The sequence below is a fragment of the Hyperolius riggenbachi genome, chromosome 4 (genome assembly GCF_040937935.1).
Source record: "Hyperolius riggenbachi isolate aHypRig1 chromosome 4, aHypRig1.pri, whole genome shotgun sequence".
Lineage (NCBI taxonomy): Eukaryota > Metazoa > Chordata > Amphibia > Anura > Hyperoliidae > Hyperolius > Hyperolius riggenbachi.
This window is the reverse complement of record NC_090649.1, coordinates 163647135-163665758: the sequence shown is the minus strand read 5'-3', so window position 1 is coordinate 163665758 and position 18624 is coordinate 163647135. Positions and strand designations below refer to the sequence as shown.

Below are 18624 nucleotides of genomic sequence, written 5' to 3'. Positions count from 1 at the left end.
TCGGCGGTTTGCTGCGTTCCCAATGCGCTGCAAACCGCCGCTGCAGGGATGTCCCGCATGGCGGGACATACGAGCGCATCGGGTTTTTCTGTATGTCCCGCTATGCGGGACATACGAGCGGAAAAGGTTAAGTTTAATATTAGAATTTACCTGATTGCTTACTCACTATGAATATGCTGGAGTAAAAAACGTTCCTCTAATTTTAACAGAAATTTAACTGCTTTTTGCCTGACCATATTCTGAATACATGAAAGGGTATTTCTGCCTCCTGATCTGTTGGAAGCTTTGATACAATTAACCTCTTGGGGGCAATAAGAAGCGTTATATCCTGTACTCCCCCATAGTTATCCCTAAAGAGAACACATAACTATCTGTTTCAACTAGGTGAAACAGTTCTTTAGCCTCCAACTACTGCCGCAGCACAATTAATACAATTTTGAGTTGGCTTTCAGTTGGTTAAAAGGAGGACCTTTTCATTTTTTTTTCCACCACTTCGCCTTTCCCTTTCTTACCTGACTGACCTGTTTGGTCCTGTTCTTATTTTCGACTTGCCATTTAAAGAGCTACTTAGACTTTGCTTTGTGCCTAACAATCTCTTCTTCTACTTTGTGTTTCTCTCCAGGGTACTGGTAAATCCAAGCCTATTAAGGGTGGAGATGTCTTACTGACCCAGGAGGCCAACTGGAAACCGGCCCATTAGAGGTGGAAATGTCTAAAGGAGATGTCTATAAGTCCTTATTGACCAGGGAGGCCTACTGGATTTTTCAATTGGGGACAAGCATGCCTTGCGGACTTAATACCAGGTGGGACCCGAGTTGTGTCATCTGACTGGCTTTTGGAGTCTCTATGATGGTTTTTTTTCTTTCCTTTTGGTTGAGGGATGCTAGTGATCCCACATTTATGTCATAGGTTTATTGTGTGCACGGATGAAAAATCGGAATTTGGATACAAACGTATGCATTTATGCCTCCATATTTAGACTTCGCCCCTTTTCCTTTTAGGCTTAACATTGTTTTGTAGCATTTTGTGATTACCAATATTTAATTTTCGTTTGTACTTTTTGATTTACTGTGGCATTTTCTGCACTGTTATGCATATTTATGTTTATTTCTTCCCTTTTTCATATACTTATTTGTAGTTTTAATTATCATGGGTACTCCCCCTCTTTTAAGCTCCCCCCACCCTCCGTGGGGTGTGCCTAAATGGCCAATTAGAGGTGGGGGTTTTCTTTTGTACATGTGTCATAACTATGATTAAAGTGTAAGGATGGTGTTAGGATTTTTACGTACAATAAATAAAGGTTTCTATTTTGCAATGGACATTGTGCGGAACTCTCTCCATTTTTTCCCTCATTGTCTGTGGGTCTAAGTCTCCCGGCTCCTGCACCGGCCTTGCAGCAAAGGTTAAGCGGAGTTCACTTCATGAACTGGTAAATCCCCTGTAAAGGTTACAACCCATAAACAGTTCATGGAAGCTATGCTTCCTTTTCATACTTTCAACCATAACATTCTGTGAGCCTCATTGAGCAGTATGGTTCTTCTGGCTGTACATTTTATAGCCAGATAGGCTACAATTTTAATGAGTACTGTTATAGATTACAGAGTTCTCTAAATAAGTTCCCTTTTCCAGATGGGACTTTAACTGGTCTAGCCAAAGCTTTGGCCACACATGTGGTGGCTGCTGTCAGTCTGAACAGGGCGGCTCCTGCTTCCCAGGAATATTTGAGAAACATATCTATTTTTATTTGTTAAGTGGGTCATTAAAGCAGAACTGAGCTCCTGCACAGCACACAATTTAAAGTCTTTATTCCACATTTAGCTGCTGTAGAAATGCACATCACCGTGCTCTGTGTTTGCTTAGCTACATCATGGTGTCCCGTTAGCTTTTATCCACAGCTGTGAATCAGAGTGCTGCGGCTCTGCATCTATGGGTAAGACTGAGGCTTAACCCTTTCTGTGCTCCCTAGAAGTGGATGCAAGCTAAAACTTCAGGTATTTTTTAGGATTTTCATAGATTGGAAAGAAGACATTTTTTCCCTAAGGATTATCACACTGTGCTTAATCTTTTAGAGCAGATAGGAATAACTCATGTTATTCAGGAACTTAGGAACTTTCTCCCGGTAACTACCCTCCACAGAGAAAATGAAATATATCTTAAGGTTTGCAGAAAACAGGATTTTATGGCTGGCTGCCTTCATTACCTGAAAAAAGACCTGTCTAAAAGACTTATGTACAAGAAAAACCTTTGCGATTCCTGCATGTCCATATACAAATTATCACGTAATGGAAGCTTGTTTTCTTTTTCTGCCTCAATTTCTTAAGTGTCTCTGACTGCTTTGATCAGATCATTCATTTCTTCCACCAGAAAATTCAATCTGGTGGATGAATCATCCTGCTCCCCTTCCTAGTACTCTTCTGAGCCTGGGGGAGAATATGAAACATTCCCTTCTTCCACAAATCTGATGGAAGAGGACCTGTGCTTTTCAATTTCTGTTGATCTATTTGGCTGCAGTAGTGTCTGAATAACACCAGAAACAAGCATTCAGCTAACCTTTTCAGATCTGACAATAACATCAGAAACACCTGATCTATTGCATGCTTGTTTAGGGTATATGGCTAAAAGTATTAGAGGCAGAGGATCAATAGGATTGCCAGGCAACTGGTATTGCTTAAAATTAAATATAGAAACATGTATACCTCTCACTTCAGTTGTCCTATAAACCCTGTCTGGGTTTTTATAGGACAATTGTATCGAGAGGGATATGGAGGCTGCCATATTTATTTCCTTTTAAACAACACCAGTTGCCTGGCACTGCTGCTGATCCTCTGCCTCTAATACTTTTAGCTTTAGACCCTGAACAAGCATATTGCAGGTGTTTCTGACATCATTGTCAGATCGGAGAAAATTAGCTGCATGCTTGTTACTGGTGTGATTCAAGTACTACTGCAGCCAAATAGATCAGCAGGGCTGACAGGCAACCGGTATTGTTTAACCTTCTGAGCGGTATGCCCGACACTGTGTCGGGCATACCGCTCACTACAATCACGAGTCTCCCAGTAAGAATGTAATAGATTTAATGACCCCACAAGCTTACTAGGCTATCTAGCAACTAGGCTAGCTAGTATAGGTAGCCCCCCCCCCCCTCCTTCCCTATCCAGCCACTTAATACATTGCCTGGCTCCAGCGTTCGGCGCAGCTCCGGTCTCTCTATGGGGAGGATTGGGTCTGTGCATGACGTCAGTGAGGTCATGTACGATCCTCCCCATAGAGAAGAGCAGAGCTGTGCGGGGAGGCTGCGACGATCGCTGGATAGAGGCTGGGTAATGTATTAAGTGACTGGATCGGGGGATCGGTTGCGTTTGGAAGATGCCGGCTACATATACTAGCAAGCCTAGTGCTAGCTAAACCTTGTGGGCTCATTAAATCTAAGACTTGGTCCCCGGTCCAAGTGGGACAAAGCATTTCTGCTGGCCACCCCATATGGGACAGTCAGCCACAGATCTAAGTGAGAATATTCCTCGGCCGTCTGGCCAATTTTATTGAATGACAACCTGAGTGCGCTCACCCCCCACCCCTTGTTTTTTCACCCATCCCCCACATCCCACTGTCTACTGCTGGATCCGAAAGAGGTGCAGTAGTTGCTTGCCACCCGGGTTCCAGCGCAAATAGCAAAAGACAATCAGGTCAGCTCTACAGTACAGGTGCAGACGGCTCAGGCCTGCGTAGTAAAGCAGCCCGATTGGGCTCAGCTATATCAACTGGCGCCTGAGCGGCAAGCAGCTACTGCACCTGCGAGAGGTGCACACTGTTCAGGGTCTCAGCATTAGAAGCGGTTACTGCGGCTGCACGTGCCGCCGACAAGCCCTTGTCATCAGACTTTCGGGGAAGCCAGTGCTGGATTGGGGATGGGAAGGACGATGAGGGAAGCCTCATTAGTATCCAGATGCTTCCCACTCCCAAGGCAAGAACCCCCAGATGCACTTTTTTTCCACTACAAGTATTCTATAAGGCTGCACATGCATGCCATGTTTCCAAGGGTCTGAACTGTTCCTGACTGCTGAAACTTACCTTGTGAAAAAGGAGTCCAGAAGTACTATGGGAAATATTCAGTCTTTTAATTTACATACACTGAACACAGCAGCGCTCAACACACAGGTATATTCCTAAATGTATATGCTAGTTAAGTGGACAAGTCCAGGGGAAAAGTTAGGTATTGGATAATTGTGGTAAGGGCAGGTTTGACTTGCTGTTCTGTGCCCCATCTGAGAGAATTTACTTCACTTTCCCCCCATACAGGAGGTAGGAATTTCTTTCCAAAAGTGGAGGAGACCGCAATAAAAAAAAAAAAAAAAAAAACATTTTGTAGTGGAAAAAGAGTAACAACTCCATACAAATTGTGTACTGCTTCCTGTCAGTGATACTACCAGTTTTCACAATTATACCTCTCTGTAGGTCCTATATATCTATAGGAACAGAAGGAAAATCTCTCTAGTGAGGACAAATATTGCAATACAGAGTTTTAAAATGTTCTAACCTTTATCCATACTAGTAAAAACTAAACTAAAAATAAAAAAAATATTGGCAAAAAAGTATACAAATGAATAAATATGATCCATAAAATCACATTAAATTATTAAATCGTAAACAACATTTTTTTTCAGATCCAGTAATGGCCAAAAAAAATAAAAATTACAGCCAAATATTGTTCTGCTGATAATTAAAACAATCATCAATCCAGTGAATGTGCTGCATTTTCCATTTCATCTTCACATCAAAATAAAAAAAAGTAAATTAAAAAAATTGATATTCCCTTGAGATGATAAACTAAATGAAAGCGTAAGTACCTTCACATAATAATGGTAAGCAGACCCTTTGGGAAATGGTTGACTTTCTCAATTCAAGGTATTCAAAGCTCATTGAAAAGTGTTCATTTGGAATGCAGATATCAAAGATGATGAAAATGTTCAAGAGAAATGCAGAACTTACCAGATGTTCTAATCCAGCTTTGATGTTTACAGAGACCCTGTAACAGAGAAGAACAAAAGTTCTAAATAGTTGCTAAATCCTTGTCCAATGCAATTTATATAATTTGCTGTCTAGCTCACTGATGTTTAAATATTGACCAGTTCTATCTTATTATCATTATGAGTATAAGTTCTATAAAGCAAGAAGGAATTAAAGACCGCCAAGGTAGTTTCCTATCAAATAATTACACACACTATGTTTCTGTTGCCTGCTGCATTTAATGTGTTATAATATTTCAATGACTCATTTTTTGACAGCAATAAGAAAGAAAATCTTCAGATTATTGAAAATAGAAAAAAAATAGTGAGTGTGGAGCAGTACCAGGTGACTACCAGTGGACAGATGTGTAATAGTCTCTATGTTCTTGATTTGGAGATCTAACCATCTATGGCCTTTTCCCAGTTGGGGCTGGGACCCACTAGGGCAATTCTGGCAGCGTTTTGGGATTGCCAACAATCACCAGTAATTCCCAAATAAAGCTTTGCCAATAAAAGTGTGTGGTGGGGAACCCACTAGTGCAATTGCGATTAGGGATCGCAATGGCAGGACATGTAGCATTTTTAGTGCATTTGCTAAGTATATAAGCGATGCAAAATTGCTTTTCAAAGGCAATTTGCAGTGCTTTGGGTGGTCGAGTGATTACAATTTAAATAAACTTTATAATACTCACCAGGTTTTCTGGATTTCCTGCTTCCGTCGGTAGTCCCGTCCCCTAAAGGAAAAAGTCACAGGTGCCTCTCTGATTGGTCCTAGAGAAACACTTGTGACCTCTTCCCTTAGGGGGTGGGGTTACGGATGGAAGCCGGACACCTGAAAAATATAATAACGTTCAGTGACGACAAAAATTACTAATCGGAATCGCTGTACAGTTTACTGTACATCGCTTGTAAGTGTCATGGAATTGCGAGCGCAATTGCACTAGGAATCGCTGCACACACCGCTGTGGTGATTTTAAAGCGCTGCAGAGATTCCTAGTGGGTTCCAGGCCTTAGGCTGATTCCGGCTTGGACTTACCAGTGTAAATGACTGTATTATTAAATCAGGCCTATAGTGTACATTCTAAGTTTGCATCTAAATTGTTTAATATCACAAAACGTGTTGCAAAAATGTGTTTGCCAAAAAATTAACCAAAAACTAAATTGTACAGCTCATTGGTTAATGAAAGCCAACATGGGACTTGTATAGGCTATAAAGTTTAAATCTGACTCAGATGAGCGTTATGGAAATGTCACCTGTAATGTAAACAAAATAAGCAGAATTGGCTGTTTCACACTGCAGGTGAACCTGTATAGCGATTGCAATTGTGATTTTTTTTTGGCAATTTTTGTGTGAAACAGCCCAAAGAGAAGCAAGGGAAACTTTTTGTTATATATAAACAAAGAGCTTAATTACACAGAGCCTGCTCTTCCACTAACTACAGTTGTGGTTTTGCTTTGATACCAGCAGCCTATGCAATTGGGAACAGCCAGACCTGGAAGTCCGTTCAGCTTCAAGGACCTCAGGAAGGTCACAACACAGAGTTGCAGATTCGTTTTTTCCTTATACAGAATCACTTTCATGAAAAATGGCCTATAAAGTACAAGACAATGGCAAAGCAATTTCTGGCAGCAAAGCAGCTCTTAACATTAAAATTATGTTTCATGAACCAGTTTAAGCAAATCATAACTGAAAATAAATTTATGAGAAGATTAAGTGTATGCATAGTAGCAATAGTATACAGAACATCCCTGCAGTATCGTATTCCTAATTTCAATTTAAAAGGGTTACATTTTATTTCCAAAGCCTGCATGGCAGTCATTTCAGAGCGACATACTATGGGTTTCATTTGGCTACCAACAAAAAAAATAATAATGGACATTTAAAAATTTCAGCTCTCTTGTTACCAGCAGTGTTCGCTCACCCAGACAAAATTAAATTGCTTCTGTTTAACCTTCAGAAGAGCCAGCTTACTATATTGTACCCATATTTACCTCATGGCACATGAGTTCAGATATGCTTTAATATTAGGCAGGAATTACCAAGTCGCAGTGCTCCTTTGAACAAAAGAAAATGACTTCTTTCTTTGCAAGAAACATAAGAACAAACCCCATAAAGATGTGTGGTTCAAATCAATGGAGCCTGCAAGGAAACCTATAGCGAGTATCTCTATCCTTTTTGTCTTCTGTACTTTAAGTCACACCTGTAGCTAGCTTGCAGCCAGTGGAGTAAGGGCCTGTTTGCACTAGCCATGAATTCGCATTGCATCAAAACTAAAGCCAATTGCTCTCAATAGAGTAGCTTCTATTGCTTGTGAATTTTCAATTGTGATGCGACCCGGGGAAATTATGGATGGCATGCTGCAGATTACCGCAGCATGCATCAGATTCCCCAAAGACAGCCACATCTGGACTTCCCAGAAGACAACCTGAAGACACCTGCGGCTGGATGCGATGCAATCACATTAAACTATTGGAAATGGGCCCTTAAGCGTTTCAGAGAAGGGATAGGACCCCAGGACACTGATTCAATAAAGGTTTCTCCTGAGCTTTCAGGAGATGTTTTACATTGTAGTTATAAAATGTTTTAGCACCTTCCAAGTGGAAAACGTAATGTGAAGTATGTCAACCAATTAATGAAATTGGGATAGCTTATTTTGAGTACTTTTTTTGCTTGCATTTTTTTTATATGAACAAAAATGGCAGCTGCCATATTAGTCTCTTTATTGGTTTCCTCGCTGGCCCAAGTAAGAATTGAGTCAAATGTTCAGTCTCCTTTAAAGAATTACAAGTAAACCTCAACAATTCCAGCATGGAAATAAAAGACAATTGACAAATTCTGCCACTTTTATGTAGTTTTCTGCCACCTAGTCCGGATGTATCATAAGGTTATTAAAGCAAGTACGGGGGGTACTTTAAGAAAAAGGGTGCCAGCCAAGTGGTGTCTTTTGTGGGTAATATCTCAAGTATCCCTGGATGCATGCAAACATTTCCGCTCTAATCTAATTCCTTTTCATAGTGTATGGCCAATCTGGAGGGAAACCAATAAACCTTTCGATGTGTTTTGATATGTGGGATGAAACCAAAGTGTCCACAGAAAACACACATAATTAACCACTTCACCACTGAGGGGTTTTACCCCCTGAGCACCAGAGCAATTTTCACCTTTCAGCGCTCCTTCCATTCATTCCTCTATAACTTTATTATTACTTATCACAATGAAATGAACTATATCTTGTTTTTTTCGTCACCAATTAGGCTTTCTTTAGGTGGGACATTATGCCAAGAATTATTTTTTTCTAAATGTGTTTTAATGGGAAAATAGGAAAAATGTGGGGAAAAAAATAATTATTTTTCAGTTTTCGGCCATTATAGTTTTTAAATAATGCATGCTACTGTAATTAAAACCCATGAAACGTATTTGCCCTTTTGTCCCGGTTATAAAACCATTTAAATTATGTCCCTATCACAATGTTTGGCGCCAATATTTTATTTGGAAATAAAGGTGCATTTTTTTCAGTTTTGCGTCCATCCCTAATTACAAGCCCATAGTTTATAAAGTAACAGTGTTATACCCTCTTGACATAAATATTTAAAAAGTTCAGTCCCTAAGGTAACTATTTATGTATTTTTTTTAATTGTAAATTTTTTAATTTTTTTTTAATTGCAAAAAAAAAAAAAATGGGGAGTGTGGGAGGTAAGGAGTTAATTTTATGTGTAAAAGTCATTTATTTGTATGTGAAAAATGTGTAGGGTGTAGCTTACTATTTGGCCACAAGATGGCCACAGTAACTTTTTGTTTTAATGCGACCTCCAAGCTTCCTTCCGGAGCTTGGAGGAAGAATAAGGAGGCTGGACACGTGAGTTTTTTCTCACAATGATCGCGCTGCCCATAGGAGAGCAGCTGATCATTGCGGGGCTTAGATCAACGAACGGGAATGGATTTTCCCGTTCATTGATCTCTGGGCGAGCGGGCGGCGGCGTGTTTACTAGCGGCGGGCGGCGTGTTTACGAGCGGGAGCGCGGGCAGTGTCGGGAACGCGGAAAGTACGTGTTTCTCCGTCCCTGGTTTTTAAAGGATGGAAAAAGGGGCGGAGAAATACGTACGCGCGGGGGTAAAGTGGTTAAAGAGACTCTGAAGCCTCCCTAAAATCATGTTTTAATTTTAAAAACCTCATAAGCATGATTGCAGCACCAGAAACACTGCATCCCCGTGGCTGAAAACTCAATTAATCACCCCTAACTCCGGGGCAACAATCCACGACTTTGCTGGTTGTGGTTTTGCTGCCCGGGGAGGCAGAGTTTTGGGCTGTAGCTCTGCCTCCAGTACACTCAATCAGCGCTGATCGCCGGCTCTCCCTGTCCCTCTCAGTGACAGAAGACTGAGAGGGGCGAGGAGAGGCGGAGATCCGCGCAGGAGCTGCCTATGGTACTGTGGTAACTGCGACTGGAGTGGAGCTGAGGATATGGGCGAGGAGAGCCTGTGAATGCCCCACAAGCGCATAAGACCATTGTCATAGGTGGTCCAACTGACTCGGTGAGTCGCTCTCCACTGGGTGTTGGTGGTGGGAGTGACATGTAGATTGTTTGCAGCGGTGGTCAAAATTTACTGTTTGGCTTTACAAAGAAGGAATACACGCTTTTATATGACTACAAGTGCAGCTGAAATTCTTCTCTTTTGAGTGGACTACTATGTTAACTTTTTTGTGAATTAACGGTTACCGCCATTTAACAGGACTAGTTCACGTCTATTTTACAGTAGTACTATTATGAGTGAGATTTACCCTAAGGGCAGCTGTTTTTTATTCATTTTGGTTTTAGTACACTGGAGTTTTAATCACTGTATTTTTAATCTATACCCATTGCATTGGAAGTTGATTTAGGAGCGCAGTGCTGAACTGGTGTTAACTGGTTGTGGAATAGATAAATAAAATTCCTACTTTGCAAAAATAACAATAATACACCCTTACAGCATACATATATAAAAAGCCAAGTCCCTAAGGCAAGCATGGACAAACTTGGCCCTCTAGCTGTTAAGGAACAACAAATCCCACAATGCATTTGCCTTTATGAGTCATGACTGTGGCGGTCAGACTCCTGCAATGACTTGTAGTTCCTCAACAGCTGGAGGGCCAAGTTTGCCCATGCCTGCCCTAAGGTAACAATTTATGCATTCTCTTTTGAATACCATCACTTTGGCTTTTTTGTTTTGCAAGTTTTTCATTTTGGTAACTATGGGGGCAAGGGTGGGACAGAAAGGGGTTATTGGGATTTTTATTTATGGGTTTTTTGTAGTGCACTATGAAATTTGTCCACTAGATGGCACCTTCCTGTATTCGAAGTTGAATCACAGCATTCTATGCAAAAAAGAAGGTGAAAGGTGGGTGTTTGTTTTATTTTTTTACAGACTTTCAATGAATAATCTCTGCTGTTTGTTACAGCAGAGATCATTCATAAATCATGCACTTTCATTGGCTTTGAGAACGTATGTTCCCATTCACCATTCTAATGGCCAGCTATGAGGACCTGCGTGTTGTGCATAGAAAGCAGAAGAGGAGTATCTATGCCCCTAGGACTTTAGATGGGAGACCTGCAGGGCGTAGATATACTGCCACCTATACAGCCACCAGAACTTGCAATGTAAGATAGGTATGTAATTAGGTATGATCAATTTTGATTCTAAAGACGTGGTTAAGTGCCACATTTCAGATTATACATCAGAATCAGAATCAGAATCATATTTATTCGCCAAGTGCAGCGGTTGCCACACTCGGAATTGTTTGTGGTACACATCGGTATAGAGCATAGTGCAAGAACAACATTAAAACATAGTGGTGCAATACACAAAACAGAAAACATTGAAAACAGATATAGGCATTGAAAACATGTAGTGCAAGTACGCTATGCAGTGACGACAGATAGGATAGGTGTGTAGCCACTAGTCCTGCTAATGAGTTAGTAAGGCCTAGGTGCAAAAGAACATGGAATGAAGAACCGCACCAGGCCTGGGTGACAGTCCTGCTATTTAGCTTTGCTGTATGCAGTGCACGAGTTCAGAAGGCGCACTGCTTAGGGGAAAAAGGAGTTCCTGTGTCTAGAGGTCTTGGTGGAAATAGCTCTGTAACGGTGGTCAGAGCGCATGCGGTTGAAGAAGCGACCGCCTGGGTGGAGGGGATCTTGTGTGATCCTTTACTATATAAAGCAGTACGAGCAATCTGAACTGCATGTATAATGTAAATGGTTTATGTCTAAAGTTTTGAAGTAGTTTATTTTCACAAATCCTCAGCATATCCATTCACAACGTGCCATGATTTTTAATCACTTTTTTTATTTAGCTTCATAAGAATACATTTCAGCGCTGGATCAACAATTACCTAATGCGTGACATACAGGACATGGTAAGGATCACCACAAGCACTGCTGTTTTAAAGGTCTGTGTTTCATCTAGATGTTGGCATTTCCATGTATAGCAATAGTTAAACTATTATACTCAAGTATTACATTGTTCAAATAAATACTCAGAACTCAGTTTGCAGAGTTCTGCTATGCTGACTTGTATATGTATCCAGTTAAACATAAAAGCCAGATAAATAATGTATGTTTCTAAAACTGCTATACATTAGTGTAATTGGTGGTGGTCGCTAGATTTTGGCATAGGTATTTGCATATAATATAGTTAAAATGTTACTGGTGTTCTGGAGCTAGAAATTGGTCTTTACCTAAGATATAGTTAAACCGCTGCACCAATGTATCAGGAGGGAGCACCTGATTTTGGCACCTGAGTTAAGTTGTAACATGACTAAAATATTTTACCAATGTGAAATCATGGAGTGGTAATCTTGGTTCAGTGCATACTCAACTATTACACACTGAACACATCAAAGGGTGAGCATCAATGAGCATTATGTGTTAAACACAGATAAGGATAATTAGGTCTAGTGATTAAGGGTGGGTTGACATTAAGCATCAGGAAAGTGTTAAAGCGGATCCGAGATGAAAAACTAACTATAACAAGTAACTTGTCTATATATCTTATCTAAAGTTTAGATAGTTTACACAGCGTATCTAGCTGCAAACAGCTTCAAAAGTTTATGATTATTTATTCCTGTAATACAATGAGGGCAGCCATGTTCTGTTTGTCACATTGTCACAGGCTGAGGGCTGGAGATGCTATCAGCTTGCGTGTGTGTAAGTTCAGTCCCCTCTTCTCCTCTCTCCTCCCTTCTGCCTCTGAAAACAATGGCTAGTAACCTCCTCCTGCCCAGACTGAGCTCCCATTAGCCCTTTGCTACACTGCCAAGGCACAAAAGGAGCTGTGGGTGAGGCTTGTTTAGTTTATAGGGAATTAGAGTATTAAAACAGAACAAAAAAAAGTATTTGGCTTGAGGAATGACCTATAAACTATATGAAAGGAACACAATTATGCAATGAGTAAAATGTAAAATATATGTAAATATATACAGATAAGAAGTGCATTTATCCCAGAGTAAATTGAGCCATACATTACTTGTCTCCTATGCTGCTGTCACTTACATTAAGTAGTATAAATCTGACAGAACCAACAGGTTTTGGACTAGCCCAACTCCTCATGGGGGATTCTCATGGATATCTTTATATTCAAAAGCACTTGGTGAATGGCAGTTGCTGCATCCAACTGCCAAAAAAGTGTACAGTGAGCAGGGAAGTTGGCCAGCATCTTTGTATAAATATTTTTCAGCGAGTGTCTTCATAAAGAATAAAGGCCATGCTGAGAATCCCCTATGGAGAGATGCACTAGCCCAAAACCTGTTGGTTATGTCAAATTTGTACTACTAACTGTAAATGACAGTAACTTAGGAGAAAATAAATTTATGTCTCATTTTCTGGAATAAAAATACTGTATTTTTGGACTATAAGACTCACTTTTTCTCCCCCAAAAACGGGGAAAGAAAGTCATTGTGTATTATAGTCCAAATGCATGGAGTTCCTGATTAGTGAATGCCTGCCAATACAAACCTCCTACCCGCCGCAATGTCGGGGACTCCCTGTACGGTGCCCATGCAGAGGAGGACACATGGGGACAAACTGAGGAACCAGGGGGACACAAAGGGGCAAAGAGTAGGACACAAGGGAGACACAAAGGGGCATAGAGGAGGACATAAGGAGGACAGAGGCAGACATATGGGGACACAAGGGAAACAGAGGAGGACACAGGGAGACACAAGGGGTACAAGGCGGCATAATCCACAAAATACCCCTCCACCATGTATGCACCAGATTTAGTATATATTTTTCCCTGGTTTTTGTCCTCTACACCTAGGTGCATCTTATGGTCAGGAGCGTCTTAAAAGTCTGAAAAATACGGTACTTCTTATTTGTATGTGTGTGCGTGCGTGTGTGTGTAGGTGTGTGTGTGTGTGCGTGTGTGTGTGTGTGTAGGTGTGTGTAGGTGTGTGTGTGTAGGTGTGTGTGTGTGTGTGCGTGTGTGTGTGTAGGTGTGTGTGTGTGTATACATATATAAACATTTTAAGATTTCCGCAACAGTGGTCCTTTAATACTAAGTGAGAGATCCTAATTCCAGTATTACCAGGAATATCTTAAAATATATGACAGACCACGAACCCAATGCTGCGATACTGTAGGTCATAAGGCGTTTAAATGAGATGCTAAAAGCTTATACTCACAAATGTAGGTTGCAAAAACTTGTAAACCCTGCTAGAACCAGCAGGGTAATGACTGTCCCCGCTTGGTTTTCTAGATCTCTTTACAGGAACTGGTTGGTTGCGCTCCCTTGAGGTTCTTTAGGTGAAAATTCAAAAAAAAAACGACTTCCTCACAATTGAGGAATAAAACTGACAACACTGTCTTGGAGGCACCTGGTGCAGTTTTAAAATAGAGGCAATGCTGGTCTTACCTCTACTGAAGAAAAGGCCAGTATTACTGGGAAAAAAAGATTTATTCAAGCATGAAAAGTCAATGAGTTACGCAAGTGACACCCACTTCCTCAGCTCAATCAAATTCGCAGTGCCTTAAAGGGAAGGTTCAGAGTGGCTCTTAAAAAAATAAAAATGCCCTTCCACTTACCTGGGGCTTCCTCCAGCCGTGGGCAGCCAGGACGTGCCCTCGGCGCCGCTCCGCAGGCTCCCGGTCCCCTCCGGTGGCCGACCCGACCTGGCCAGGCCGGCTGCCAGGTCGGGCTCTTCTGCGTTTCAAAATGCGCCTCACGGGGGCGCGCTGACGTCATCGGACGTCCTCCGGGCTGTACTGCGCAGGCGCAGTAGTTCTGCGCCTGCGCAGTACAGCCCGGAGGACCGGGAGCCTGCGGAGCGGCGCCGAGGGCACGTCCTGGCTGCCCACGGCTGGAGGAAGCCCCAGGTAAGTGGATGGGCATTTTTATTTTTTTAAGAGCCACCCTGAACCTTCCCTTTAACAGTCCAGCTTTCTGGAATTGAGTGCCAGCAGATGACAACGTAAGCTAAAAAAACAAGATAAACCAGGTGGACAGAATTACATCTCTTGGCATGTAGAATAGGTTAAAACCAATAATGTTATCCCATTACAATTAAAGCAATGTTTAAAGAGACTCTGTAACAAACTGTTCAGCCTTATTTCTTCTATCCTATAAGTTCCTATGCCTGTTCTAATGTGCTCTGGCTTACTGCAGCCATTTCTAGTTGCACTGTCTCTAATCTTCTTTTCTTTGCCAAGCTTTGTCGGCCCAGAGAGGAATGTGCTGCCTCTGCTGTGATAGGGAAAAGTTATGCATGCCCCCCTCCACACCCCCTGCAGGCTCTGTGTGTGTGCGCTTTGTTTGTCCCTCGCAGACAGTTTTCTGAGTTTGTGAGGCTGAGGGGGGAAGGAGCTGCTGCCCGTCACATGCTAATCCCGGACTGGAGTGCAGATAATTCACAATGCAATAAAAACTTGAAGTAAACTGTAACATGATATAATTATATATACACAAGCATCACTTCCTGGCTAGCGGCCATGTTTTTTGTTTGTAAACACAGTCTAAAACTGGCAATTAAAAGCCAGGATTGCAGCGGGGAGCGGCGAACACGGCAAAGAGGGACACAGGAGGGACACAGGAGATCACAGTGACTCGATTGGCATGTTTTTTATTGTACAAATCGGACAGTACAGATTCTCTTTAAAGGGCACATGTAATAAAAAAAAGGTTAAATACTTACCTCAGTAAGCAGAAGCCTCTGGATGGTCTAGATGCTGCTACAATCTTCCTAAACCCCTCCTGTACTGGGACCTTCTAAACCAGGGCTGTGCAGTCGGTGTCGAGGAGTCGGAGCAATTTCCGTGCCTGAAGTCACAGGTTTCATAAACTGAGGAGTTCGTATCCACTCCACAGCGCTGTTTTAAACAATTGTCGGCAGTAATGTAAACGATTGCTGGTGCCCGTGCTCCCCTCCATGAACGAATGCTGCTGCATGGCTTTTTTCTCTATGCATGAGCTGCTCCATTGTACTACACAAGCGCAAACCCGCAAAAACCTGTACAGCGCGGCCCACTCATACACAGACTTGTTGCTGCACCACCACAGCTCTCAATAGGAAAAGAAGCTGCAAGAGCCACCCTACTTCTTTCAATATACATACTGCAAAGCATACAGATGTGCAATGCACTAACCACTGTGCATTGCTAATTAATGCAAGCAACTGAACATAAGCATTATACAAATGGGAGGCTAAAATAGAGCTTAAAGGTTCCCAGGAGATATAGAATGACAGCTAGTGATTTATTCCTCCAGCCAGCAATCTTCTAGATATTTGAAATATCTATTTGGAGTGGACTGCCCTTTTAGATGCGATTTGTGCAGTTGACTTTAGTTTAGTTTGGGCTTCTAAAACAAAAAGTAGGATTTGTTGAAAATCAATAAGAAAAAAACCCACAATATTTTAAATAACATAGCAAGTACACAAAAATATACTGTAGACCCAATAACATAGCAAGTACACAAAAATATACTGTAGACCCACAATGTTGGAATGGGAATAACCTCATCTACTATATCAATTAAGTCATCTTAAAAGCAGAAACTCATTTGTCTCTTGACACCAGTGTCTAAAACCAGGAGGAAGAAAACAGTGTATTTCAGGTCAAGAATAGATGTCAGCAGGTCATTATTGTAAAGGGTTTAACCATTCCTGAACTGCTGACAAGAGTCTGTTAAAAACAGAAACAAGAGAAAGGAGTGGAGATGTCCATTATCTAGACAGAAATGAAGTCCGGAGCATCTACAGGAGACATTTAAGCGCAACCTCCTTAATGAAGCTAATTTACTGGAGAGAAGGAAAGGCTGTCTATCACTGCTTGATAACTTCTTGTCATGGTGTCTGGATGTTATTTAGTGGTCTGTGCGCAGAGCTGTCCCTGTCATGACTTTATCAATATTTGTACAAATTTGCCTCTCGGCTGAAAGCAACCCTAATTCAATTACAGGCCTCAGAACTGATAACACAGTGCTGAAGTGGAAAATGGGAAGAGATTATTGGCAAATGAATAAAGATTTGTATCGAGAAAACACACAGGAGTACAGCAAGTCTCTCTTTCTCGCTCTCTTTTTTAATCATTCCCTGTCTTAAGTCTTTGGGGAACAGCGAGCTTCCCTTCCGCTCATAGTGCACATTGATTTTTGAATTAGACTGCAATATTAAATAATTAATATAGAAGCTATGATTGATGCTTTGCATTAGTTGAATATTAGGTTATCAATCAAAATCCACTTGATTTAATGTAATAACGCTGAAAAAAAAAGTGACATGGGTTGTTGAGTTTGTAGTAGAGGCAGCACAGGCAGAAGTGTAACGTGAGGCTGACCAGCAGTGAGTGTTGTGGTCAACCCTGTTCGATAACACAGAAGCAATGAGCAGGGGGCCTGCAACACTTTCATGTACATCTACTGGCATGTCGGCTACAGGATTCATTTCAAACTCAAGAGGAAAAAAAAACTACAACAGATGCAATGAAAGCACTTAAAATGAATGAATCTTAAAATAGCTCTTATGACATATGAATCCAATATCACAGACATATTACAGATGACCTTAATGCAAGGTACTCCGTTATGGAGCAGATAATTACACACACTAAAGCGCACAAATGTTACTGAATAGATACACAAATGCATAGCGAGATACACACATAGGAAAAACACACAAAAAATGCCAAACATGATATTATCACTTATCAGGTGCAACTCCAGTTTTTCTTTCTTTATTTTTAACTCAGAACCACCTATATTTTTCTGAACATCCCAACAATAGTAATAATGAAATAAGGACATTTCAGCTAGTAACTCATGTAGGTAGAAAAAAACAAAGTCTTGTAAAAGTAATTAATCCACCTGTGCAGAGGTGAGGTTGCCAGCAAAACATGCAGTGTTGGGGAGCCCCTAGGACAGGTTTGAGAAATACTGTAGTAACTTATTAATTCCAGGCTTATGTGACATGACTGTGCTTTCCTACCTACCATACCCAGCAAGACCCAATAACGGTTGGAGGAGTCTATGGGAGTTTATTTAATAGAGACAAATATTGTATCAAATAAAGGGATAGTCACATGTCATTGTTCAGTGTATAAAAAAACATCCTTTATTTCACCTTTAAAATATATAAACAATACACGTTTTAAAAGCAATAGATCCCACAGTTCCAATTAATTGCTTATCACATATAACATGCACCATGAAATATTAATAAACTATTACAGCTTATCAGCCTGTCCAGTTCAATACAATCCTTGTCTAAAAGATTAGAGGTATATACACTTCATACAGTTATCAGACAGAATACCATATTACAAGATAACAAACAAAGGGCCCTGCCAAGAATAGATTTATTGTATAATTATCAATCGACCACCGTTACAAATGATCTAAGTTCAAGGGTCGATTGTCATGCCTAGATTGGCCAAATTGCAATATTCTGAATACTTCTTCCCGCTGCTTCCTATTCTGGTGGGATATCCCCTATGTCCCTCCTCTAAGAAACAATCAAATATAAATCATTAAATAGGAGTGCTGGGATTATTTTCAATATATCTTTTATTTCTATTGTATATTAAAAAGATAAAATAATCTTGCACGTTTCAAGCATACATGCACCCCCTCTTTCACACCAGAGCACACTAGTTCCTCAAAAATCGTATTAAAAAAATCGGTACTTATCCGTTAGCCGGGCGCATCCGGCAGGTGGCGACAAAACTCCACCAGAGTTACATCTTTCCCTACTATCCATGTCGGCCTGGAGGGGGAATAGTAATTAGCGCCACCTGCCGGATGCGCCCGGCTAACGGATAAGTACCAAAAAATCTATAAAAAAAGTGAAAAGGAGGGAAAATCTTATTCTATATGTCTATACACTCAATAAGATCATAAAAATGGATAATGTAATGATTAATGTTTGGAGAAATATCCGTCATGACTCTACTCATCCTGTCTATGGAGTGACAGTTATTCCTTATGCAAATCTTCTAATGTACTAGCTGTATACAGTACAACAAATCACTAGCCTCCAATGCTCCGCAGCACCATATAAGCCAAGCCTGAAGTTGGAACATGCTGTCTCTCTAAATTGCCCAGTACTGAAAAAGACTTAGTGACAGTTCATATTGCTGCAGACTAACATCTGCC

At 41.0% G+C, this 18624-nt stretch overlaps 1 protein-coding gene across 1 annotated transcript in view; it reads right to left on the bottom strand.

Moving 5' to 3' along the window:
• The window catches only part of RSRC1 (arginine and serine rich coiled-coil 1), a 370688-nt gene that overhangs the window by 232763 nt on the left and 119301 nt on the right, over window positions 1-18624 (bottom strand). The window contains exon 5 of the mRNA XM_068279276.1: window positions 4987-5023. Within this exon, the coding sequence (XP_068135377.1) occupies window positions 4987-5023 (37 nt within the window). The remainder of the gene's footprint in view (window positions 1-4986; window positions 5024-18624) is intronic.